This window comes from Oreochromis niloticus, linkage group LG6 (assembly GCF_001858045.2).
Source record: "Oreochromis niloticus isolate F11D_XX linkage group LG6, O_niloticus_UMD_NMBU, whole genome shotgun sequence".
Classification (NCBI taxonomy): Eukaryota; Metazoa; Chordata; class Actinopteri; order Cichliformes; family Cichlidae; genus Oreochromis; species Oreochromis niloticus.
The window spans coordinates 11,076,998-11,103,352 of record NC_031971.2 but is presented as its reverse complement, the minus strand read 5'-3'; the positions used below and the strand labels follow the sequence as shown (position 1 = coordinate 11,103,352).

The 26,355-nt window shown below is 41.0% G+C and overlaps 1 protein-coding gene across 2 annotated transcripts in view; it reads left to right on the top strand.

Moving 5' to 3' along the window:
• Positions 1–26,355, top strand: part of LOC102078550 (uncharacterized) — a 65,430-nt gene that overhangs the window by 10,295 nt on the left and 28,780 nt on the right. The window contains exons 5-39 of one of the 2 annotated variants that reach the window (XM_019360573.2): positions 430–552; positions 787–986; positions 1,070–1,173; positions 2,494–2,606; positions 2,764–2,997; positions 3,122–3,196; positions 3,300–3,538; positions 4,201–4,285; positions 4,423–4,566; positions 4,698–4,900; positions 4,991–5,100; positions 5,195–5,313; positions 5,416–5,592; positions 5,677–5,708; positions 6,339–6,436; positions 6,573–6,595; positions 6,774–6,795; positions 6,898–6,925; positions 7,016–7,094; positions 7,186–7,332; positions 7,467–7,675; positions 9,420–9,520; positions 9,620–9,738; positions 9,839–10,009; positions 10,098–10,129; positions 10,229–10,326; positions 10,542–10,564; positions 10,656–10,677; positions 10,759–10,786; positions 10,886–10,970; positions 11,062–11,208; positions 11,321–11,532; positions 11,637–11,740; positions 25,948–26,066; positions 26,182–26,337. In XM_019360573.2, coding sequence (XP_019216118.1) covers positions 430–552; positions 787–986; positions 1,070–1,173; positions 2,494–2,606; positions 2,764–2,997; positions 3,122–3,196; positions 3,300–3,538; positions 4,201–4,285; positions 4,423–4,566; positions 4,698–4,900; positions 4,991–5,100; positions 5,195–5,313; positions 5,416–5,592; positions 5,677–5,708; positions 6,339–6,436; positions 6,573–6,595; positions 6,774–6,795; positions 6,898–6,925; positions 7,016–7,094; positions 7,186–7,332; positions 7,467–7,675; positions 9,420–9,520; positions 9,620–9,738; positions 9,839–10,009; positions 10,098–10,129; positions 10,229–10,326; positions 10,542–10,564; positions 10,656–10,677; positions 10,759–10,786; positions 10,886–10,970; positions 11,062–11,208; positions 11,321–11,532; positions 11,637–11,740; positions 25,948–26,066; positions 26,182–26,337 — 3,981 coding nt within the window. Of the gene's footprint in view, positions 1–429; positions 553–786; positions 987–1,069; positions 1,174–2,493; positions 2,607–2,763; positions 2,998–3,121; positions 3,197–3,299; positions 3,539–4,200; positions 4,286–4,422; positions 4,567–4,697; positions 4,901–4,990; positions 5,101–5,194; positions 5,314–5,415; positions 5,593–5,676; positions 5,709–6,338; positions 6,437–6,572; positions 6,596–6,773; positions 6,796–6,897; positions 6,926–7,015; positions 7,095–7,185; positions 7,333–7,466; positions 7,676–9,419; positions 9,521–9,619; positions 9,739–9,838; positions 10,010–10,097; positions 10,130–10,228; positions 10,327–10,541; positions 10,565–10,655; positions 10,678–10,758; positions 10,787–10,885; positions 10,971–11,061; positions 11,209–11,320; positions 11,533–11,636; positions 11,741–24,850; positions 24,936–25,026; positions 25,174–25,286; positions 25,499–25,600; positions 25,705–25,947; positions 26,067–26,181; positions 26,338–26,355 lie in introns of both variants that reach the window. The other variant, XM_019360572.2, reaches the window with a different exon arrangement.

The window sequence follows — 26,355 nt, the reverse complement described above, 5'->3', positions numbered from 1 at the left end:
GAACCTGTTGTTAAAACTAAAAGACAACAGTAACTTCAGGACTTCTGACATAGTCACATTTAAGAACAAGCTCTTTATATATCTTGATATAATAATTCAGACCATTTTTATTATCTTATTTTATCAGTGTTGTATAAAACAGTTACTTCACATAATAAGGCCTTCAGCGTGGTGCTGTGGTGTTTTAAACAATGATGTTTTTATTGTTATTCTTTATGCTGCTGCCATAATACAGCAATTTCCTTTGCGGGATCAGTAAAGTATTCATATGTACAACTATATGAGAGGAATTATTAATCATGCAACCAGGCAGTCAATGTAATGAATCACAATCAGACAATCAGGCATAATTAATATCATTGCTTTTGCTTTTAATTTTTTTTTTTGGTTTCCATCTTAGTAATTTTTCCACTTGTCATAAATTTCAAGGGCCCAGATGCCACCTCGAACTTCTTACAGTGTGTGGGCCTGCCTCCAACAGACACGGGGGCAGATGAAATGCGAAAGCTGAAAGGAATTCTTGAAGCCACAATGGATGTGTACACGTTTATGGTATGACTTCAACAAGCATTCAGCAGAAGAACAGATGTTACAAATTCCATTATGACCAGTCAGGGATGGAATAAGTTTGTTTTTTGTATTTTGCCATGTCACAACACTGACATTATTTGTTGGTCACTAACTTATAAATCCTGTTAACAATAGGTTATATGTAACCAGGTGAATGCTGATTAGCTTTTTGGTGAAACATGTGAGTATAAAGCCTCTCCATCACTGTTGCCACAGAAGTCAAGCATGGCAAGCGGACCAATTTTGAGCGTGGAGGGCGCTCTGGAATTAGACTTGGCAGCAGACCCTCTACAGAATCAAGATCTGGTCAAGATGTGGATGGAGGTCAACATGAAACCGCTGCTGAAATCCATCACCAAGCAGTTCTTGTCCTGTCTCAGCACCAGGAACTTCAGCTGCTCCACCTACCAGACTGTGTATGTCTCTTACTGTCCTCGTCTTTATTTCTGTAATTTTTGGATTTTAATATAATAACCCAACATCCCAACTCTCCTCGCAGAGTGGAGGAGCTCAGTCAACACTATTCTGAGATGGATCCAGTCAGGCAAAAGTGGATCTACACATTCTTTATGTACCCGTTCCTGTCTTCAGCAACAGTTGATGGTAACGTGTCTAATACCAATAACTTTTTCTTCCTATAAACTAGACTTTACTTTCAGTACAAAATCTCCACTTATGTCACACAGTATTCTGAGGTTAGCATTTAATCACTCTTTGCCAGTTAAGGTCAAAACTAGAAACAGTTTCACCTTCATATTCCAGCTAAGCCTTAATTTATCATAACTGCTGCTATAGGCCTAAGCTCTGCATTGTGCATGTGTTATCAAAATTGTACTTACACAGGTTATCAAAGCGTTATCTAATAGCTGTTAAAGTACTGCAAACAGATTTGGAAATGACCGTGTGCCGTGAAATGTATCTGTATCGCCTTTCAGACACTCACACCGTGGCCCTTTACATGAAAGTTACAATGCCAGTCTTTGTAGATCAAACATGTTAACATTTCCTTAATATTTACATATTTTCAACTCAAAGACATGCAATGGTATTTCCTGCAGCCTTTTTCTAGAAGTGTCTCCCATTATTATGTAACACTCAACTCTCTCACAAGCAACAAAGTTGCTTTTTGCTTGTACTGGCATGGAGACAGCACATCACACTGTCACATAGACTAAAAGTGTATTAGCTAAGCATCTAATCATTTACTGAGGTTTGCTAAAGGGTGTGTTCAAAACAACAAATAAATAGGTTTTTTCAAAAGTTTTGAATGTATCTGTGAACCAAATTAGCAGCTGTCACTAACTGAAGGTGCCAACAATGTTATAAATGACATGCATGCAAAAAGCCTGTTTGCATAACAACGTCCAAATAAGCCTCTTGCAACAACTTGTGTTACTTTCTTGAGGTCTTTATTTGCTGGGTTATGAGGTATTATACAACATTTGTAGACAGAAAAGACAAATAGAAATAGCTTTTAAAGTGTTTAAAGGCTTTAACAAAAAAAAGGAGGCACCAAACTCACTAGATTTGGAGCAGTCACACACACACAAAAATACCCAGACAGGGAACACGCAGCAGGGAATGGGGTGGGGATTGCATTCTTCTGTGATAAAGAGGAAAATCATTGTCCAGAAGTTAAACAACAGAGGACAGGGTCAAAGTGCAGGTAGGACTAATAATGGGATTTGTTCTATAATTAAGTTAATTAGGGCTTTAAAAATGGATAAAATCAAATTTAAAAGAAGAAACAATGTTCGCATGTTAGACAATAAAGCATCAGAACCAGTCAAGTGTTCATGTTTATTTTTGACAATCTGCATTTGTCTGCAGACAGACTGAAATTCATTAATTCACAATTAAAGCTTCAGTTTGGCGCTAACTGCTAGTATGTACACAGTCGGTCAATGTGTGATCTCTGTGCAGGCTGTGTGAGGCCAGATGAGAGCAGTGCGGAGTGGCTGATGAAGAACTTCGGGGCCTTCAGTGTCATGGCCCGCTTGAAGGACTTTTCAGAGCTCAATGTGGTCTTCAATGGAGTGAGTTAAACTGAGCCTTATTTAAGATTTTATGAATTTTATACGGCTGTTTTTATGGTGATCTGGACACTACAGAGAACTCCACCACAACAAATATCACTTCTCCACACTTCTTCCTGTTCTTCTTCTCTTACTGCTTTTTTTTCTTCATTCACAGCTGGAGGTTCTTAACTTGTTGTCTCCAGCACAAAAGGCCGAGCTGCTCATGAGCCCTTATGTTGCCAGTTTAGACAATGGCACATTAGCTCTGGTCTTCCACAGTCTGCTAACAGGGGAATCTGGCCCATCACCCACTGATGGCCCTGGATGGGGTCCCAACTGGACAACCCCTGGGTACCCACCCTCCTATCCAGTACAGCTGTCACATAACCATCAGCCAGGCCTCCAACAGGTACAGTAACAGGATGTGCATCCACCTGCAAAAATAATTGAACATGTTTTCATCTCTAGAAAAAATATTCATAAAAAATTTAATTCAGTAAAATTTAACAACCTCTGCTTCATTGCACATCCAGGTCGTAAATGGATTCATGTCAGCCTTCAAACCCATCGGGAGCTTTGTTCATAATTTTGTGTCCTTCACACGTGAGGTACACAAACACAAACACGCACACTCATGTGTTCCCACTCTCTAAGCTGTCTAAACAACTCTACAGCTAGTTAGAAAAAATGACCTCTGACCTGTTTTTCCAGAGAGATGCATCAAATATAAAAAGCACCACTTTGACCCAGTTCCTGCTCAACTGGACTCTGTCTGAGCTGGCTGGCACATACCAGCCAAGCGCACCTGTGGTCCCAGAGGGACCTCAGTTTGATGTGACAAATGTGGCAGACTGGTATCATTACGTTGTTAAGCCGCTGTTACGGAGGTTTTTGCCCAATGAAGAACTCCTGATGCATGAAAACATCACGCTCGCTTTCCATGAAGTGTTGTAAGTCAGGCATTCCTCATTTACATTAATGGCTTCCATTGAAAATAGGACAAGCAATAAATCAACAATGCATCAGTGATGTAGACACATCAGCAGCTCTAAAGCTCTATCCAGCAATGCTCTGTTAAGCTTGTTTTAGCTTGTTTTTTGGTTTGCTATGCTGTGTAGTGACACCATTCTCTTTGCTGTGCTTTTAAAAGCTCAATTTCTTCTTACCGATTAGTGCAGACTGGAATTAAGCTAAGAGTGGAGAAAATGGTATTGGAAAGCCAGTCTGCAACTAAAACAAATCTTTAAATAAATACCACAGTAATTAGAGGCCTTAAGACCATTTAGGAATGATTTTTTTTTCTAATTAAGTAATTATCTGGTTTCAAAATGTGAGAAAAAAATATATATATAAGAGCATCTCATAGTCACTCAAGGTCAGAAGAAATTCACTAAGTCAATGTTACAATTTGCAGTTTTACGTTGTACGTTCCTTGTAGAACTTGGGTTTCGTACTTGTCACTCTTTGAGGAACTTTTATCAATTTCACATGTGCTAGAACGCCTTTTAAAATGTGTCTGTTTGCCAGCATGGTCAGTGTGAACGTTGCTTAGCTGTAAGATGATGCATCACTATGTCTTTTGTGTTCAAGCGTGTTCTTTACTTTTGTGCAGCCGTCTGGACAACGGTATGGACAATATGACGGTGAATGAAATCCAGGATGTCTGTAGCATCACCCTCGATAAGAGCCCTTGCGGGGTGAGGTTTTATTTACCTTTGATTATTGACACTCGAATGTTTTGAATTCTTCACTTAAATTCCTGACATATAAAAAAAATTTGCAATGTCAAAAGTTTCTAACTTCTGTGCCGATGATTTTCTTTCCGTGCCGTCAGCTGACCGATGCGGTGGCAAACGTGGCTCATGTCTTGCACTGCGCTGCTCGTAACAACCTGACCATGACAGAAGCCGTCGTCTTGAAGCTGGTTCTAGAGCTGACTCAACGTCTGAACTTGCTGATCAAGGAGCTCTCCACAGCAGTGAGTACTGTCTAACAGCTCCACGGTGACTTATAGCTTCACAACATTGCTTTCATAGCCAGGCTTGTGTTTTCACCACACACATTGCAGCTTCAGCAAATCAATGCTTCCTCGTTCTTCATCCCCTGTAGAACTTCACGCAGTTGGAATCCGAGTTTAAGCAGATCTTCAGCGAGTCAAACTCCGCAACTCTGACCCAGGAGCACCTGACGGACCCAGCCTTCATCCAGCTCTGGTTCAAGGTCAAGCTGCTGCCCCTCCTGCCCAACGTACAGCCAGAGCTCCTCTCCTGCCTCAGCACCAAGAACTTCTCCTGCCCCGTTTACCAAACCCTGTAAGTCAACCGTCTTCATTTCCCTTTCGTTTAACCGGAACGTGGTTTGGTGCAGTCGTTCTCATTTTGTCTTTGCCCTGCTGTGTGCAGTGTGGCGGCGCTCAGTGAACGCATGAACTTTTTGGATGCTGATCCGATGTACAGCAGCAACATCTACGAGTACTTCATCTACCCCTTCCTGCTAAATCACAACACCTCGGGTAAGAAGAGGACACAGACAACACATATTAACGCACAGATACTACAAAACCAGTTCTTATGGCATTTATGTTAATGTTTGTACAAATGCTTCAGACCCCCAGTGTGTCTCTGCAGCTAATAACAGCGCAGAATGGCTGCAACTCAACTTTGGTTTCTTCTCAAGCTTTGCCTCTATCATCGACTTCTACACACTCAACCCTTATTTCTCTGGAGTAAGTTTGCAAAACACAGATGTGCTCAAACAGACTTAACAGAAGCAGAAATTTGACTATACAGTAATTGTTCTCTCCTCTTCTGCTTTGTGTCCCACTCAGCTGGAGGCTCTTGACCTCCTGACTCCAAATCAGACGGTAGAGTTGCTGCTGTTGACTCTCCCAACTCCACCAGAGAAAGACGTTGTCATCAGCCAAGTGTTTAACTTCCTGACGGAGTCACCTGCAGCCAGGAAGTACCCAGAGGTCCTCAGCGCTTTGGTCAGGCTCGCTGGAAAGGTAATAGCTTTGGCTGAGATGTGTAGGTGTTGAGCATGCTTTAGCCTTCCTCAAATATTAATCATAAAATATGCAATTTTTCAGATCAATCCTTCCTGCGACATCTACAAACAAATGTGAGTACCTTCAAATGGTTTTCTGACACAATATGACTTATGATTCTTTCCAAACTGTTTTGTTCTTTGTATGAATCAGGAAAACTCTCTCACAGCAGACCATGTTCAAGCTAAGGCTTCACTGCAATGCATTAATGGCTAAAGCTGAACCATTGCTATTGCTATTACTAAATTCACCCTGAGAAAAACAGAAAGAGAAAGAAATTAGATTAAACTATAAATCACGGCATTAATATAGCTTATTAACTGGATTAATACAGGATAATGTAGAAAAATTAATTACATCACAGGCAGTCATTTTTAATGCAGATTTAATTTCAGCTTTCAATAGTGAACATCACAAAAACAGAGGAAAAAAAACTGCAGCCAACTTTACAAGGTGACCCAATTAGTTAGCACCTTGCAACTTACCTCATAACTTTATAAGACGTTTGTAATTTAAACAGGTGAAAACAAACACCAAAGTTAAAAAAAACCAAAAACAGCCAATTATGCATTTTTGGGGCACATTTTATAAACATTTCTTTGTGTTGTAGGCAGACAGCTGAAGGTCTGATTGGCTCTGTTGGTAGCTCTCTATATACTCTTTATTTACATATGTTTTTTGTTTTGTGTTCTTGTGTATTCCAGCTTCACACAGCTCTATGCAGCCATACCATCTCTGCCTCCAGAAATGGAACCAGTCACCTGGGCCACTATAGAAGCCCTGATAAACATTGCACCTGTCGGTACGTTTCACTGCCTCACAAACACAAAGTCAAAACAACTGGGTACACAACGTAATGGCTTAAGCTAGTCCATATAACTAGATCTACACCTGTGCTTTTGCTGATTGAATATTATTTATTTTTTGGATTTGGACAGAGTGCGTGCCGGCGAACTTCAGGGTGAGATTTTTTTTTCTATTCAATTTAATTTGAATTTAAATCCCAGCAAATCATAACAACGGTTGTCTTTTTCTGCTCATCTCATATCTTAATTTGAATGCTTTTAAGCTGTGATTGTCACAACGTGGTGAATAATATTTCAATCATTGTTTTAATTTGTTAATCCCGTCATTTACAGTGCCTGGTAATCCCGCTCAATGGTAAGACTGTTTTTCGACTGCTGCCAGCATAAACACTTTTCTTAATACATTCTGTTTGTATGATTTCTTTCTGAAAATAAAATCTTTTCTGTTTTTTGACAGAAACTCACAGCTGTGCAGGAGTCAACAGGTAACCCTTTGTATAGGATTTACATAGTAAGTAATGCTATTGCAGTTGTTGTTATTCTGACATGTATTTCCTGTCTTGTGTGACCCACAGCTCTGATCTGCTGTCTTACTTGGACACCTTTAATCAAGTTTCCTGCAACTTCCCCTTGGAGGAATATGCCTGTGCACAGGTAATGATTTACTCTAACAGAGCCGGTGAGGACTCATTACTGTTTATTGCAGAGAATAACTACATCTCCTCTGTCTCTTTCACACATCCAGCTGGACAACTTCACAGCCAATCACCTGGCGTCTCTTCTGATGTGTAATCTTCCTGGGAACAGCGCCCACTCCAAAACTCTGTGGAAAATCCTGCTCACAAAAGTCTCCGACGTTTTAAACCCAGCCCTGGACATCCTGGCTAACATGGTTAATGACTTTAATAAGCTTTAACAAACAAATAAGGATTCATGAAATGAATCATTCAAACACTGAGTTACAAGAAATGTGACTATGGGAAAAGTTAATCTGCCTTCAAAATAACTCAATGATCTCTTGTTTAGCCGATGCCCGTGATTCCATCAGCGTCACAGGTTTTGGATGTGATCGGAGAGATCAGAGTGTTGCTGCTGACAGATGAGCAGCTGCAGAACAGCGAAGTTATCAACTTGTGGTTCTCAGACCGCCTGAGGAGCTTCTTGCCGTACGCATCAGGAATGTTTTTGCGCTGTCTGAGCAGCAGAAACCTCACCTGTCAGTCATACCAGGAAATGTGAGTATTTGTCAGAATTGCTGCTGAACCAGCCCAACAGCATGCATCCAGTGTGGTTGACAGTTCACGTTTCGATTTCCAAGATTTATCTGTGAAGATGAACCCTTCAGAGGATTTCTGCAATTAATATTTCTAAATTTGATCTGATCTTCATACAAGTCTAAAATATGTAATGTTGCATCCACTAACAAACCACTGTCAGGGAATAGAGTATGGAGTTGTTAATGAAGCACACTAAGGCAGGCAGAGTAAAAGTGAAAACATTTTTTTTTTTTTCCGCTGAATAACCTCGGCCCTATTCCAGGAAGCAGGTTTGCATAACAACTCTGTGTTTATTAACCATGAGATGAGAGAAACTCTGGGTTTTCTGTTGCAGAAAGAAAGTTATGCTCAACTCTGATTTTCTCTCCTCCACTCCTGCTGCACCTCAGCCAGCTGAATGACACTCATTTTCATTTCCTGATTCATAAAATCTATATCACAGGGCATGGCAGAGAGAATTAATCTGCGAAAGTTCACAGTTTTACTTACAATGAAATCCCAGTTAGCTGTTAGTTTGCTATTTTTCATATTTAAGATGAGTAATTACATAAGAAATCAGTGTGAAATGTAAGGAAGCGACAACAATGACAACATGGAATAATGTCACAGTTGAGACCTTGAAGATTATGTGAATTATTGATTGAAGACGAGGCTGAAAAGACTCTAAATGGGATATATTACAATTACTATATAGACAATATCTAAAATTCCAGACAAAAATATGATGCACAGTCAAGGAGTTTTTGGAAAGCTACATTTCAATGACCTAAAAAGCCAGTTAGATGTGGCCAAAACCCATCAGAAAAGATGTGGTTAATAAAATACCCATGCAGGTATGGACAGGAAGGAAAGCTGATGGAAGTGAGATGAAAACAGTCTGGAAAATCAGAAACAAGTCAGCTGTCACATGGCATGAAAGAAAACCAACCTTCGCAGTAACATCAAGAACCAAAGGACAAGTAGGACAGGAAGTGTAGAAAGCACGCAGATGAGACTAAATCAAGAGTCGAAATACAACAATATAGTAAAAACTGAAATATATTAAACAGAAAGCCAAAAAACTCAAGCACAAAAATTAAAAACTTCAACAGCACCAAAGCGGCAACAAAATCCAAACAGCATCAAAATACAGCATAAAAAATGAACAAGTAAATGAATAACTTCCAAGAATCAAAAGCAACACTAAACACAGGAGCAAAGACATAGAGCGCAGCTCAAGTTTACACAACACTCACACACACAGACAACGACCACAGATGAGATAAAAGTTAAACTTTTTTGGCAAAACCCCCACAAATTTACGCAACAACAAAAAACAAACAAACAACAAAACCTCATCATGACTATGAAGCACGGTGGAGGGAGCATCATGGATTACGGCTCACTCAGGCTCTCCAGTCATGAATGGGACAATGAATTCAACAGTGAAACTATCAGGGCCTGAAGCTGAGAGGCTGAGTAAGTCTAAGCACAAAAAATAATCTCTAGAGACTGTTAAAAAAAAAAATCCCAGCCTGCGCCGCTCGTGGTTACTCTGTGTTCAGCTCACTGTAACTGTTGGTTAAGTCAAAAATCCTCCAAAGGGTTCTCTGTTATTTCCATGCAGTACAAATATAAATTTGTTTTTTCAATTACAAATTGTTATTGGTTAGTTAGTTCTCTTCTTTTTTTCTTTTTTTTTTGCCCATGATTTCATTTTCAGACTGCAGACGTTTATCGGCCAGTTTAACCAGATGACCTCAAACCAGCAGCAGTTGGTCTTGCAGGATTTCATACTGCAGTTCCTGACACAGCCACGCTCAGGTACGCACATGCTTCGTATTTCCATTCAACAGCTAAAAAAATTAATAAATACATTTCAATCGTTTACAGATATTTCTCCTTTTTTAAAACTTGCTCTAGATTCCAGCTGTGTGTCTACCTCCAACAGCACTGCAGTGTGGATACAGCAGAATTTGGGTCCATTTTCAGCACTTTTGTCCCTCACTCAGCTGATCCATCTCAACCCACAATTCAACCCTGTGAGATGGGACTTCGGTTAATGACGAGATTAAAAAATACAAACAAACAAAGCTGTGAACTAATAGAAATAACTCTCAATTGTTCCTTATTTCCTATTAGATTGAAGTCTTGACACTCCTGACTGCACAACAGAGCGCAGAGCTGCTGTCGCTTCCAAATCTGCCGGACAAAGCCGTCATTATCAACGCGCTCTTTGATTACCTGACCGTGTCTGCTGAGCAGAATAAATTCACAGAGTTCCTGACCAACCTTACCGTGTTCATTCACCCGGTAAAAAGAGCAACTGCCTTCCTGTTAAGTCATCATGTTCACTTTCCTGTGCTTGTTAAAGTAATGCTTGCTTTCTTTCTCCTCCAAGGAAAACTTCACTTGCTCTTCATACAAAACGCTGTGAGTTTCACATCTACGTATACTCGGCACTTCGAAGGGGTTAAACAATTTTATATAATCTGGCACTATGATTAAAATCTGTTTGTTTACGTGTTACAGGTTTGCCAGACTGGACTTGGCCCTACCTGTGGTTTCTCTTGGCATCGCTACAACTATCACACAGACTAAAGAGGCTCTATCCCACCAACTACCACCTGGTGAGTGTTAGAACAATAACTCAATGTCTTATATCCAGCTTTGTCTCTTCACTGTTTCACCTTATTCCACACACTACCTACTTTATAGACACACTAAATGTAAATTGTCAATATTTAGCAAGCGTCAGGAATAACATCCAGTCTAGCTGCAGCTTATCACTGAACTGATTTTTTTAAAATCTGACTGATTTGCATTTCCTGTGTTTTTCTGTCAGACTGCATCATTTACAGTGGACAGGTAATTGTATGTTTTAGATTATTTGTTTTGTCTTACATTAGTCTTAATATAGCAGATTTGTAACGCGCTCTGTTTTTGTTTCTCTTGCAAGTGTAATGTCAGCGTGGCAAATGGTAAGTTCTTCACTGCTTTATGCATGAAAATGCAAATTTTTATTGTCAATTTATAACTTTTTTTCTGTTTTTTTGGTACAGAAACAGAAATCTGTATCGGACTGAACAGGTAGGATTTACATGAACCTGTTGGAGAGTTTACTTTTTATACAACATTGTCCCAGATGTCAGCAAAGTACCAATCACATGTTTTATTTTGAAACCACAGAACAGCAGTTCAGCTCCAACTCACCAGTGCGCAGACGAGCGGAAACCTCTGTGACTTGGCCGTTGAGAAACTGGCTTGTGCTTCGGTAAGAGCGTCACATAAATCAACAGACGTCTGTGATTCAGCTCGTTTTCACTTTCACTGTAGAGTCTAAACTGCTCTCTGTCGTCACGCAGCTGTCAACAATAACAGCAGAGCAGCTGGCAACGATACTGAAGTGCAACCGCTCCTCCAGCTCAAGTGGGTCCAGATCTATCTGGAAACTTCTCCTCTCCAAAACCTCTGAGGTCCTGGACCAGGCTCTGGATCTGCTCGTCAACACGGTAGGAAAGCATTACACAATATTTTGTAAGTCGAGAAGAACCTTCTGCAAACGTCTGTTGTTGAAAGATACAGAAAGTCAGTAGTTACATCACATTTTGATCTTTGTTATAGACTCTGGACGCCAACAGCTCAGCAGTGTCCGTGATTCTGGACACCATACAAGAACTCCGAATAGATACCGTCAGCATGGCCACCCTCAATAATCTAACCTTCATCCAGACGTGGTTTGGCCGCCGCCTTCGCCCATTTCTGCCGGCTGTTTCACCTGACTTCCTTTCATGTATCACCACAAAGAACCTGACTTGCAGCTCCTACCAGGCCATGTAAGAACTTACATCAAACAAATTACATCAAATGTGACTGCCTTTCTTGGTATACCAAAATCCTGCCATTTTTTTTTATTAATGTAATCCCAATTTCAACTCAGTCTGCAGATTTTGAGTCAACTCCAGCCACAATTAACGTTTGCCAGGCAGGTGTCTGTCTACACGCACTTCATTAAGGTTTTCCTGACCAGGAACAACAGCACAGGTACACTGCTGTATTACAGCCCAGTAACAATCAATGTCAGAATATTAACAGTTACAGTCTATGTATTGTTCACGTCACATCTGAATTAATCCAACATTCACACATGTTGATAGAATTGGAGTTAGTGGGATTCAGGAATCCAGGGTGGTCACATGTATTGTAAAATGACATCATAACAATGTATGATAGATGCTTTTCCTTCAGCACAGTAAAGCTGAATTTCCTCTGTGTGTGTTTGTGGTTCAGACCCCGCTGCAGCTCAGGCATTGCCACCAGTGCACAATGGCTGCAGGTGAACCTGGGCGGTTTTGCCTATCTTGCGACGTTCCAGGACATTCAGACGATCTACTCCAACTTCTCTGTGGTGCGTTATGATGCACTGCATTTTCTGTCTTTATACATCTGTTTTCTTGTGGGGGGGGTTCCCTCTGTCATAACAACAACTGTCACTGACAACATGTGTGTTTGCATATGCAGTTGGATGCCTTGTCACAGCTCACGGTCAGACAGCTAGCCGAGGTGTCCGCAACACCTGGCCAGCTCACAACTTCTGAGCAAGTCAACATGGTGATGAAATATGTGCCTGACCAGTTTCTGGCTACCTTCTTTGATAATTTCTCACCTGTTATCCTGGTGAGCATACATCATGTTATAAAGTCACCTGGTGTGTTTTGATGATACTAGAAAATTCACAATAGTCAGCAGAATTCAAGTCAAGCTATGTTTATCTCTTCATCAAATGTAAATCATTCTGGTTCGTCTTCTCACACAGAGGCTGAAGAAAGTCCTGTTACACCTGTTACATCTAACAAACATGATTATTACTTTTGTTTTTTTCTGCAGGCTCATGAAGACGCGTTCCCTTCAGTCGTGAGGTCAGCCATGTTGCAAGTTGTGTTTGATCGTGCAAACCTCTCCCTTCCTTCGGTGAGTGATGCAGAGGTATATGTGTGGCTTACCTCCCGGCTGCCACCTCTGCTGGTACAACTTTCACCAGGACAAGTTGCATCTTACTTTGGAATACTGGCAGGAAGGAGCTGCAATATTGAGAAGCAGGGGTGAGCATAAAGCTTCAAGCAACAAACTATGGACGGATTTAAGCAATTTGACTGAAGAAAAACCTTTGCATTTTTTGGTTTCAGTGTACTGAACCTGAACATGACTATCTCAACGCTCAGCACAGACACACAGCAGAAAGTCTATGATCAAATCCTCCAGACCCTCAGAGGTAAAGCTAACACAGGAAACCAGTAAACTCGGCTTTAAATTTTTTTGTTGGATGAAGGAATGCTGTAAGATTCCAGTAAGCAACTAGCCCATTCACATTTCTTAACATAATGGCTGCCAGCCTTGTGAAAGTGAGGGAGGAGTCAGGCATTGTGGTTTCTCCTGTGCTCGCTCTTGTTATTTTTTCATTAAACATGCATGTTTGTCATTTTTTATGTGAATACAACAACAAGTGAAGCTTTATTTATTTATTTTATTCCACATGGCCTAACAAAGCATGAGGCAAAGTTCCAATATTATAACCTAGTTTGTGTCTCCACCTTTTCCTCTAGGTCCAACACCTCTCCGCTGCTACGGTGACAGCTACAACACCAGTTTCTATGGTTTCCTGGAGCAATCTTTCATGGGTTTCCAGTTTCCCAACCTCACCGCCTTCCTGTCGCTCATGCCTCCTGACAGAATGCATCTGGTGTGTTGACCTGAAAGATATCAGGAGTAAATATGATGAAACAAGAGGAGAATGTCTTAATTTATGTCTTCTAATCTTCTAGATCATAAATTCCATCCCTCCATCAGAGCTTGGGAATTACCTACAACGTCCTAATGTTGTCGACAACGACGCACAGCTCTGCATGCTCTTAAACAGCTACAGCCAGACACCACAGTTTCTAGAAACTGTACGTAGCCCAAGGCACATGCACACGCAGAAATGCAAACACAATGTAATGATTAAACACATTAATCTGTGCATTGCCTCCAGGAGTCTCTGCCGGATGCGGTGAGGCGCTCCATCCTGCCCTGCGTCTGGCCCGTGGCCCTCAACAGCACCCAAACGTCGGAGGTCAACGCTTGGTTTGACCGTCGCCTCAAGAACTACTTGCCCTTCCTCACAAAGAGCCTGATCAGTCCCAGTGTCATAAACAGCACCTCCTGCCTGGCCTTCCAAAAACTGTGTGTTTTACTACAGCACTAAATCCTGCTTTATATGTTTCTTTGTTTTGGGTTCTGATTTAGATTTGTTGTGTTTCAGTGTCTCAGTCCTTGGGGTATACAACTACACTACTGCTGACTTTGTGAGGGGAGACGTGTACAACGCCATCAGGACTTACCTTTACGTCGGCTCAAGTAAGTCTTTCAAGCATGCAAATGCATGCAAATGCAGGTCAAATGGGATGCTAATCCCAGGGAAAAAAAGACATTGATCAAAAGATATTCTACATGAAACTGAACAGCAACCACATGTCAGCTAAAAACACAACTGCCTGAGTACAATTTAAATTAAAAGGGAAACTGAGTTGTATACAAAATTCAGGGAATTGCAATTTTTTTCAGTTTCCCTTCATTTTGCAGCACCACAGATTGCTGTGCTTTGGATATATGTGTATATACCTAATACTTAACTGTGTGTAACAGTAGAACAAAGTCAGTACACTCAGTAATGTGAATTATGAGGATACAGTATATGTTTGCTGATATTAGCCAACGTGCTCATGCCCGAGAAAGAAGCAAAGCATTAAAATGATAACATAGAGCTCAGACAACCATGCACATATAAAGTAATTAGCTCCTTTGCTGTCACTGGTAGATGTTCACTTGCCAAGGAGACTGACAAAAGCTGAGCAAGCATTTATTAAATTTATTAAATAATTATTTATTACTAAACGTGTACATTTTAAACAGAAAGTAATGTTTATGAAGATAAAAACCTCTTTTTTTGCAGTTAGCAACCCTTTACTCAGGACTTGCTTTTCCTTTACAGTCATTTTCTTAAAAAATATTATTTTATTATATTATTCACATACACATAGTATAGTACACATACAGTATAAATACATTAAAAGCAAGATAGCAGCAATTTTTCACTGATGTTTGTCCCCGTCATCGTTCTTAATAAGGTTCAAAGATTTTATGTTTTTTAACTTTGTCTTGCTTTAATATTTTGGGATTTTAAATAACTAAAAAAACAGGACAGTTAATGATAACCTTAACTTTAAGGAAATTATATTTGCTTATATTTCATGGACCAATCAGCAGACTGTTGGATAACAATGTTAATTCCAGTAAACTCTGCCAGCTACTGTAGTAACAGTTTGTTATGGGCAGCATTTTTTTTGCTTAATTTCTACATTTGACTTCAAGAATTCACAGCAATTAAAAAAAGGCTACGCTGGAGTAAAATGACTATAGATTGTAGTTTTATTTCTTTTGATCATTATCATTAGTGTTTATTGTTAACATCTTTTTTTTCTAGCCTCAAACCCAAAGTGTTACTTCCCCAGCAACCCACAACTGAATTCCACAGCTTGGTTTGCTCAGTACATCGGGTCTTTCGTCTCTTTCCTCACTCTGGACGATCTTGCAACGTTTGGATCTGAGTCGGTAAAGAATCAACATTGGCGGAAATTTTGAACTGACGCTCGTTTTTTTTCTACTTGGATTCAAATTCAGCAAAAAAAAAAGTTGACAATTTCATGACCTACAGACATGCTTTTCTCCCCTCCCTGCAGGTCATTCAGGTCTTCACAGTGAACCTTCAGAACATCGCTCTTTTCAACACCTCTGTCTTACCTGCAAACCTCACAAACTACTACACCACCCTTCTATATCAACAGGACAGCAACTTCAACCCCTTACTGTGAGTTTAAATCTATACAATATGTTGCGTTCTCCAGTCACAAATCCTGCATTTTTCTGTAAGTGTTGTTTAACCTTCTTTGCAGCCTTCCTATCTTGTTTCGGTGTGTCGCTCCTGGTCCAGCATTTACCCAACTGAGTCCAAGCGACAGTTTGATAGTTCTGCAGAATCTCACAGTTCTCTGTACGAACCTGGACCCACAAGTAAGACACTAACATTTAAAGAAAAGAAAAACAGCTATGTGTGCAATCTGCTGCTAAAACCTAACTACATTTAATACAGGATAGGTAAGGTCAACTAGACATGAATGTTATAAGATTTCAGTCTTTTAGATATTCAGCATGTTGCCTGGTATCCTGGTAAAAAGTAGTTTATTCTTTCCTTAAATTTGTCACCCACATAAAAGTGGGTTTAGTTTCACTTACAGGCTCCTGTTTTGAATCTGGTGTTTATTATTTAGAGTGGTGTAGAGCTCTTTGTTCTGGGGTATGTGATTTTAAGAAGGGTGAAATGGAAAGATGAATAAAAGAGCACTAAGCTCTCCTTTTATTAACAGAATAAAGTTTTGTTCCCCAGAATATTTACACTGTAGACATAAATTTGACTCTACTGACAAAGTTTTTCTCTCACGTGTGAAGGTCACTGCTGCTTTGGTAGGTACCTTTGGTCAGAACATTGACTCCACAGTCATTTCTGCCCTCGGCAGCCAAAGCACCGGCATGTCGCTGAATCAGATCAACTCAATCAAACCCCAGGACTTAATAAACTCCATCAGCACTCTCTCCACTGTGACGGGCTGGAGCGAAGGTCAGGCCAAGGCCATCATCCAGTCTCTCCTGTCTTCAGCCGTGATACAGGTAGCAGATTTTAGACTGAATCCTGACTTTAGAAAAATCAAAGTCATCTTTGTGGTCATGCTCTCTTATGCATGTGCTGCTTCCATCCTTTTCCATTCCACCAGATCAACAGCTCATCATCGCTGATAAGTCTGGGCACTCTCATCATTGGTGTACCTTCCAGAGTGTTCTTGAGCATCTCCGGTAATCAGCTGATAAGTGCCTCCCAAACTCCTTCACTGGTGGCAAACCTCCTTTCTGGTCCTCAGATCATCCAGCAGGTCTTTGTCAGTCAGGTATGACAGGTTTTCTGTTATAGCTTGAGCATAATTTGAACTGCACACTTCCATCAGCTGCTTCGGGTGAAGAAAGAAAGCTCTCCACAGAGAGTTAACTCACAACGCTTCCCATCTTCTCTCAGATCATATCAGTGAACACCAGCAACGTGCAAGTGATCCAGAACGTTCCCGATGACCTGGCCACTGAGATCCCTCGATCCCTGCTGGTGGACTTCTCCAGTAGCAACGACGTTATCACCAAACTCAACAGAAAGAAATGGAAACGGCAGCAGGTAGAAGATGAAACCCTCAGCTTAGTTTTTATTGACGTGTTGTGCTACATGCCTGTTATTACAGACTCTTTTTTTTAATTGTTTTGTTAGGCTGAATTGTTCTTTGAGTCGTTAGCTACAGAGAGCGCCTCCGCACAGCTGGGAGGTCCAAACAAGTGAGTTCCAATCAGTCTGGGAGATCAATCAAAACAACCTGCAAATGGGTTTGAGTAGAGCTAACAGTGTGCATGTGTGTGTGTGTGTGTGTGTGTGTGTAGTTTGTCATCCTCGGTGCTGCAAGGGTTCACATGCACTGGAGTGAGGAACATTAGCAATGGGCAAGTCAAGAACCTGATCAAAGCCTGTCGGAGGTCAGGCAGCAGGAAGGTTAATCTAGTGGAGTCTCAGGTACAGTATTCAAGGCATTTATGGGATATTTAAAATCTCCCAAGATTCCTTCATATCTGCTCAAATGTTAAAAAGTGAACATATTGGACATCATATGAGTAACTAACAATTGTTTAAAACACACTTAAAACAATATATACATACTAAAATGGAGAGAATGTTGTCTCCAGGAGTTTAGCTGATTTAGAGCGGCAAGGTATGGTGGGTGTGTTCCCGTTAAAGAACACGGAGGCAGCTTCCAAGTTTAGGAGATTTATTCAGCTGTGGTCTGTAGTAACCATACATAAAGCAACTATCAGTACAGCGCACATCAAACATTCAACATGCCCAGACATAATTCTAGCACAGAGATTGCACAAGGAACTGTATTCAACACTCAGGTCTATAACAACTTCAACAATTACACAAGGTTTATAATTAGCATTAACTGACTTAGTAGCTTACATAGCGTCTTAGCATAGGGTAACATTAGCATAGTCACAAGGGAACAAATACACACAATAGCATCTGACATACACAACATCATGTAAACAGAACCCACCTTCTGGCATTCACACACAGCAATAAACCAAAACCCACGAGATGCTGGTGAGAGGACCAGTGTTGGGCAAGTTACTTTGAAAAAGTAATTAATTATAGTTACTAGTTACTTCTTCAAAAAGTAACTGAGTTAGTAACTGAGTTACAATATTCTAAAAGTAATTAATTACTTGAAAAGTAACTATTGCGTTACTTTAAAAAAACATTTAACCCTCTGGGGTCCAGGGTATAATTGGCCATTTTTAACTACTTTTGATTTTCCCTCCACATTTTACCTTTAAAAACTATTTACTTTGCCTTGTTTGGTATCATTCTTTTCAGCACAACCTCACGTGTCTGAATTTACAGTTATGTTTTCATTTTGATTTACTGTATTAACACAATTGAATTCAATCTAAAATCAGACAAAAAACATAAAATCAGAGTAGAAAAAGTTATATTTTTTGGTCTGACAGCAGCAGGTGTATCACTGCTGTTTCTACCTGGAGACAGCAGTCACCTCATTGTTCTGACACACAACACAAAACTATCCACAACACTACACACTAACTACACAAGACAACACATTAACTACACACTCCAAACACGCTAAACGTCACAAATCTCTCACATCTCAAAACTCGCTCTCTCTCTCTCTCTCGCCGTCACTCCTAAAACTTCCCCTGTTTTTTGTTTTGTTTTGTTTTTGCTCATAAGCAGAGAGTGCTTGCTGCGCTGTCCTCAGACAGTAAACGTGACGAAACTATTGAGGAAAAAACACCGCGTATATATTGTTTATCATGACTCTGCTTTTACGTGGCCTATCAACACAATTTAAAAACTGGTATATATCACCGTGTTGCTTTGTCTTTAAGTGGTCATGTGATTGGCTTACCATGACTACTTTATTCTTCCTCAGTCAAACAGCAGCACTCATGCGATTGTTTTGTCCCCTTAGCTCCAGGTGTTGAGACAGTGATCGTGATTACTGTCCGCGGGAGCGCGCAGCTGCTTAAAGCTGTAGCGTCCAGATTACTTAGAGCTGCTTCCGTGCAGCTGATATAAGCTGTGGTAAGCTGAACACAGCTTCAACCGTCTGGTTGTTGAAAAATAGTAACGGACCGCATTTTCTTGTTAGTAACTGTAAACGGCGTTGTAACAATAGGAATAGTAATTATTTAGATTACTCGTTACTGAAAAAAGTAACGCTGTTAGTAACGCCGTTACTTGTAATGCCGTTATTCCCATCACTGGAGAGGACACAAGGAAAATGCTGGCTATTAGCAGCTACGAAGGCAGACTAGCAGCACATGGCACAGAGTGGTGCATTAGTGATGTTCGATTCGTGAATGAATCGTTCAATACTCGAGAATCACTTTACTGACTCGTGAATCATGATTCACAAGCGCAACTGACTCACTGACTCATCCCTGTTGCTGTTAGCAAGCTAATTCCATTAGTAGAAATATATCTAGCTTATAATTAAAATTGTGGGGAAAAAAACAACAGCCAGTTTCTTAACAAAAACATTTCTGCGATGTGCCGGGAGTCCGCTGTTGAGTTTTGGACGAAATGCATTCTGGGATATATAGCTGTCCCAAGTCCACACCGATGCATGCTCGATAAAACGGGCGGATCGAGAACACATCCGGGACTTTTTCGCGTTCTCGGCTTGATGCGTACTTCGAATTGGAACAGTACTTGGTCTCCGACTGATGACGTATCACCAGTACACGACAACGCAAGTACGCACAAGTACGCATATTGATAAACGCCCACTCACTCACTCACCCCCTACCTCCTGGCTCACAGCTTCTTCTTCTTCTTGGTTGGCAACCAATGTTAAGGCGCTTTACCGCCCCCTGGCTCACATCTCAGTAGATATTTAGATGAGATATATTTGACACATTTAATAAGGAAAATACCAATAAAATAAAATAAAAATAAATAAATGTTCCCTTTAGAATTTTTTTTGCTCTAAAAAAATAGTTGTTTTCATTTACAATCATTCATCTTAGCAGTAGGATTTACATTAAAAGAGAAACAAATTAAGTTTGAGTGAAAATATACATTTTTGCACTCTCTGGTCAACTGACTCAGTGACTCAAATGACTCAAGAAACCCAATTCACTTTCGTGAGTGACTCTTTAAAACTCGATTCAGTAAAAAGAATCGAATTTACCATCACTATGGTGCATTCAAGGAGCGTTAGCATAGATATGGTGAGTTCAATGATGTAGGACATATCAATCTCCACAGCGAAAACACTATCAATAAACAACCCACAACACTTCAACCAAGCAAATAACGTGTAAACAGTGGGCTTTCTAACACGTACCCTGTGAATCAGGTTATGTAGATTACACCATAATACATTTTTGAACAAAGATGCAATTTTTGTTACGTTGCAGCTGCACACCACCAGTGGATTAAAGTGCAGACTTCCAACACGTTCTCTGTCATAAACGGGGACGATACAAGGTGCTAATTATTTTGACTTTTTTTTTTAAATCAACAGCTGACCTGCATGTACACTTACATCAAAGACGATGCTGCCAGCTTCAACCTCTACCCTCCAGATGTGCTGCTGTATTATGAGTAAGAATCCTGTTTGTTTGTTCTGAATTAAAGCTGAATGGTGGATGCTACAGCTTGCCACACTTCTGTTTCCTCTTGCAGTTACTCACTGGTGCCGCAGGGCAGCTGCAGGGCCTATTTCACAGAGCTGGGAAATGCAGACTTCTCTGTCTTCTCTGCAGCGCTCAGCTACAAGCGCACTGCCCTGTTTGAAAATGCAAAGAGCTGCCTGGTGAGTCTTTGAACCACACATCAGAATCAGAATCAGAAGGGGTTTTATTGCCAAATGTTGAGCAGGTTTACAACATTAGGAAATTGCTACGGTACTTAGTGCCGTAGCATCACATCACTTCTTGAGCTGTAAAGATTAGATTTATTAATAATTGCATGAAATCTAGCAAAAATCACTGGAAATAACTGTCATCACACTAAGGTTTTCTTTAATGTTTTGAGCTGAAATGAATTTCTGTTTCTTTTATTTTCAAAGGGCATAACAAACACAAGCTTAACTGAAGATTCGATATCAGTATTGGGAAACATGTGCTGCATCCTGGATGCATCCTACATCCTAAACTCAGATTCATCCATCTTGGAAAAACTCAAAGGCTGCCCCAGCCTCACTTCTGCTCAAGCAGCTGCTGTTCAGGCTCGAATGACTAATGGCAACACAAGATATGGGTACGTAAAACGCTTCACCGCTGTGGCAGATTTTCATTCCTATTTGCTTGTTTCCTTGTCAGCAGATTTACATTTTTACTTTTGGCCCTTTGTGTCCCCCCAAATAACCACCGTTCTGTTTTCGTGATAACCAGAGCTCCTTCAGTGTGGACTGAGCAAACTCTGAAAGACCTCGGGATGCTGTCTCTGTATATGTCTTCAACCTTCTATGATTACTTCAACACTGTGAGTAATACATGACCGCAAACATTTATATTTTTTTATTTTGTTTTCTGTTTGTTGCTCTTAACCTTGTTCTTTATGCGCCTTTCTTTCTTTCCCTTTGTTCCTGTGAGCAGAAAACAAAGAACAACTACTTGAGGTACTTCCTGGGTGTTCTCAAGGAAAACAACGTGGACAGTCAGAAGATCGGGGAGCTGAAGAGTGCAATAAGGATGTCCATTCCGGATGAGTCAAAGGAATTTACAGGTTGGTTTCTTTCTGTCAACTGCTCGGTCCATGTATTAGAATCTAGAGAGAATTTACTGTTTAACCGAAAATTGTTTCTCTTTCTGTGTTTCAGCCACTGACTGCACTTTGGGTTTCATAACCCGCGTGACTATCGTTAATCTAACATTCCCCTTAAACTATGATATAAGTCAGTTCACCAGCTGCCTCAATTCCACCATTGTGAAAGACAACTTGGATGCCCTTGTTAGCCGGGTGCAGGAACAGAACTACACAACGATTGTTCTCAGCAAGTTGCGACAGGTAAGTGGCAAAAAACTCCTGGAGCCTATCCCAGCTGGCATAGATAGAGAGGCAGGTTAGGCCCCTCCTGAAGGGCAGGATTAACACAGAGAACCATTCAGAAACACGCAACACATATTCAGACCTACGGTCAGTTTAAAATCACAATTCAAGCAAACCCCATGCATGTTTTTAGGCTGTGGAAAGAAGCCAGAGAACCAGCACAGACACAGGGAGGGCATGCAAAGTCCACAGCACTAACCACTTCCATTTTTTAAGCTTTTGCTGTCTAAATTTGAGTCTAAATATCTTCTGACTTTCCTAAATTTATAGGCTTACATTGCCAACAGCATCATCCCAGAAGATCAGGTTCAGATCTTAGGAGCAATGTCCCGTAGTGCCACTATGGAAGACATCAACATGTGGAGTATTACTCAGATCGACACACTCTCTTCTTTGATGGATCCTTCAAACGGACCGTGGGACCCGGTTCTGGTGAGCAAACAGAAGAAAAAATCTGAATGTGAGCTTACTTTACATGCTTGTGTCTTCTCACCAATGCTTGGTTCTCCTCATCAAGGCCAAAGCCATCATCTCCAAGTATCTGAGTGTAAAGGGGAACAGTCTCGGCAGTGTGGCGCTCAACGCCATTGGAGGACCAAACCTGTGCGCCCTGGATGTTGTTGCTATCAGGAACATTTCGGTTGGAAGCATCAAGTAAGGCATCAGAGCTGTGACTGTGCATGAGTGTGTGTGTGTTTGGAGGTTATTTTTACATGACATTAGCAGCAGGTAATATCTGAAAGGTACTAGAACATGTTGGCTAAAGGTCTGTCAGGGATCCTGCACTTACAAAGGCAGGTGAACCCACATAAATCTTTAAATTATTATTTAGATAACTAGAAAAAAAAAGTCTGATTTAATGATAAATAATGTTATATGAATTCCATAAACTCAACACACCATTCCTGTGTTTTTTTATCTCCTGCAGAAACACCGATGCCCTGGACATATCCAGCTGCACCACTGAGAAAAAGCAAGAACTGTTTGTCCTCGCATATGAAGCATTTATCCCAGACAAACGCTCAATCACTATCTCTACTTCCAGTTACCAGCTCATACAATCTTACCTATGTAAGCAAACAGACCCTCATTCAAAAAAACATCATTTAAACAGCTGAAAGTTAACGTACCATTCATTTTTCTCCCATCTTGCAGCGGGTGCAGATCTTGCGTTTATCCAAAATTTAGTGTCTTCCAATATCAGTATGGACCTCCCGACCTTCACTGGGCTGCTTCAGAGTGTTATACAGGTCAGTGCTGCGTGTCTGCACTTTGAATTCTGAATTTTAGACTAATTTTGAAAAAAAGTTTATTTATTTATATATTTATTTTGGGGTGGGGGTCTTGCATCATAGTTCCTCAATTTATTTACTTCACTCAAACCATTAGACAGGCCTGATAAGTTGTAAAACTAAATTGTTTTTTGGTTCTGTCGAAGAATAAAGTAAGTGTGTTTATTTGCTCATAGGATAAAATGTGTCTGCTCTGTTCTCCATAGAACCTGACTGTTAGTGATGTTAAAGGTCTTCTTGGCACCAACCTCCTACTTTTGAAGTCGTATGAAAATGTGACAGTGGTGCAAACCTGGATCAGTTCACAGTTACAGTCCGATCTTAATGGTCTGGGAGTGGGGCTTACAGGAGGCAAGGTTAGCCCCACCACCACCACTACATCAGACACATCATCAACAACATCGGGGACAACGTCATTTACAACATCGGGGCCAAATTCAGCAACAACATCAGAGGCAACTTCATCGACAACATCAGGGCCAAATTCAGCAACAACATCAGGGGCAACTTCAACGACAACATCGGGGCCAAATTCAGTAACAACATCAGGGGCAACTTCAACGATAACATCGGGGCCAAATTCAGCAACAACATCAGGGGCAACTTCAACGATAACATCGGGGCCAAATTCAGCAACAACATCAGGGGCAACTTCAACGATAACATCGGGGCCAAATTCAGCAACAACATCAGGGGCAACTTCAACGATAACATCGGGGCCAGATTCAGCAACAACATCAGGGGCAACTTCAACGACAACATCGGGGCCAAATTCAGCAACAACATCAGGGACAACTTCAACGATAACATCGGGGCCAAATTCATCAACAACATCAGGGGCAACTTCAACGACAACATCGGGGCCAAATTCAGCAACAACATCAGGGGCAACTTCAACGACAACATCGGGGCCAAATTCAGCAACAACATCAGGGACACCTTCAACGATAACATCGGGGCCAAATTCATCAACAACATCAGGGACAACTTCATCGACAACAACGGGGCCAAATTCAGCAACAACATCAGGGACAACTTCAACGATAACATCGGGGCCAAATTCATCAACAACATCAGGGGCAACTTCATCGACAACATCAGGGCCAAATTCATCAACAACATCAGGGGCAACTTCATTGACATCATTGGGGACAACTTCAACAACTGGATCCAGCAGCACCACGCGTAAGTATTACAAAAGGTAAAATAAAATATTCAAAGACACCTCAGATAAAGCAACAGTACCCAAGCAGGGCCGAAATGTTAATCGAGAGCACAAGAAGTAAGGGAGGCCGAAATAAAGCAGAAAAACATGAAATGTTAAGCTAGCGGTGGACCTTCTGCTGCAGACTCAATCTTTTAATTGCCCATTTTAAACATTTCTGTGTCATATCCTACTGTGTTGATGCATAAAATGTAATTTTTTATTGTCAATTTATAACTTTTTTTCTCCCTTTTTTTTGTGGTACAGCAACAGAAATCTGTATCGGTCTGAACAGGTAGGATTTACATGAACCTGTTGGAGAGTTTACTTTTTATGCAACATTGTCCCAGATGTCAACAAAGTACCAATCACGTTTTATTTTGAAACCACAGAACAGCAGTTCAGCTCAAACTCACCAGTGCGCAGACGAGCGGAAACCTCTGTGACTTGACCGTTGATGAACTGGCTTGTGCTTCGGTAAGAGCGTCACATAAATCAACAGACGTCTGTGATTCAGCTCGTTTTCACTTTCACTGTAGAGTCTAAACTGCTCTCTGTCGTCACGCAGCTGTCAACAATAACAGCAGAGCAGCTGGCAATGATACTGAAGTGCAACCGCTACTCCAGCTCGAGTGGGTCCAGACCTGTCTGGAAACTTGTCCTCTCCAAAACCTCTGAGGTCCTGGACCAGGCTCTGGATCTGCTCGTCAACACGGTATGAAAGCATTACACAATATTTTGTAAATCGAGAAGAACCTTCTGCAAACCGTCTGTTGTTGAAAGATACAGAAAGTCAGTAGTTACATCACATTTTGATCTTTGTTATAGACTCTGGACGCCAACAGCCCAGCAGTGTCCGTGATTCTGGACACCATACAAGAACTCCGAATAGATACCGTCAGCATGGCCACCCTCAATAATCTAACCTTCATCCAGACGTGGTTTGGCCGCCGCCTTCGTCCATTTCTGCCGGCTGTTTCACCTGACTTCCTTTCATATATGACCACAAGGGAACTGACTTGCAGCTCCTACCAGGCCATGTAAGAACTTACATCAAACAAATTACATCAAATGTGACTGCCTTTCTTGGTATACCAAAATCCTGCCATTTTTTAATTAATGTAATCCCAATTTCAACTCAGTCTGCAGATTTTGAGTCAACTCCAGCCACAATTGACGCCTGTCAGGCGGATGTCTGTCTACACGCACTTCATTAAGGTTTTCCTGACCAGGAACAACAGCACAGGTACACTGCTGTATTACAGCCCAGTAACAATCAATGGCAGACTATTAACAGTTACAGTCTATGTATTGTTCACGTCACATCTGAATTAATCCAACATTCACACATGTTGATAGAATTAGTGGGATTCAGGAATAATCCAGGGTGGTCACATGTATTGTAAAATGACATCATAACAATGTATGATAGATGCTTTTCCTTCAGCACAGTAAAGCTGAATTTCCTCTGTGTGTGTTTGTGGTTCAGACCCCGCCTGCAGCTCAGGCATTGCCACCAGTGCACAATGGCTGCAGGTGAACCTGGGAGGTTTTGCCTATCTTGCGACGTTCCAGGACATTCAGACGATCTACTCCAACTTCTCTGTGGTGCGTTATGATGCACTGCATTTTCTGTCTTTATACATCTGTTTTCTTGTGGGGGCGGGGTTCCCTCTGTCATAACAACAACTGTCACTGACAACATGTGTGTTTGCATATGCAGATGGATGCCTTGTCACAGCTCACGGTCACACAGCTAGCCGAGGTGTCCGCAACACCTGGCCAGCTCACAACTTCTGAGCAAGTCAACATGGTGATGAAATATGTGCCTGACCAGTTTCTGGCTACCTTCTTTGATAATTTCTCACCTGTTATCCTGGTGAGCATACATCATGTT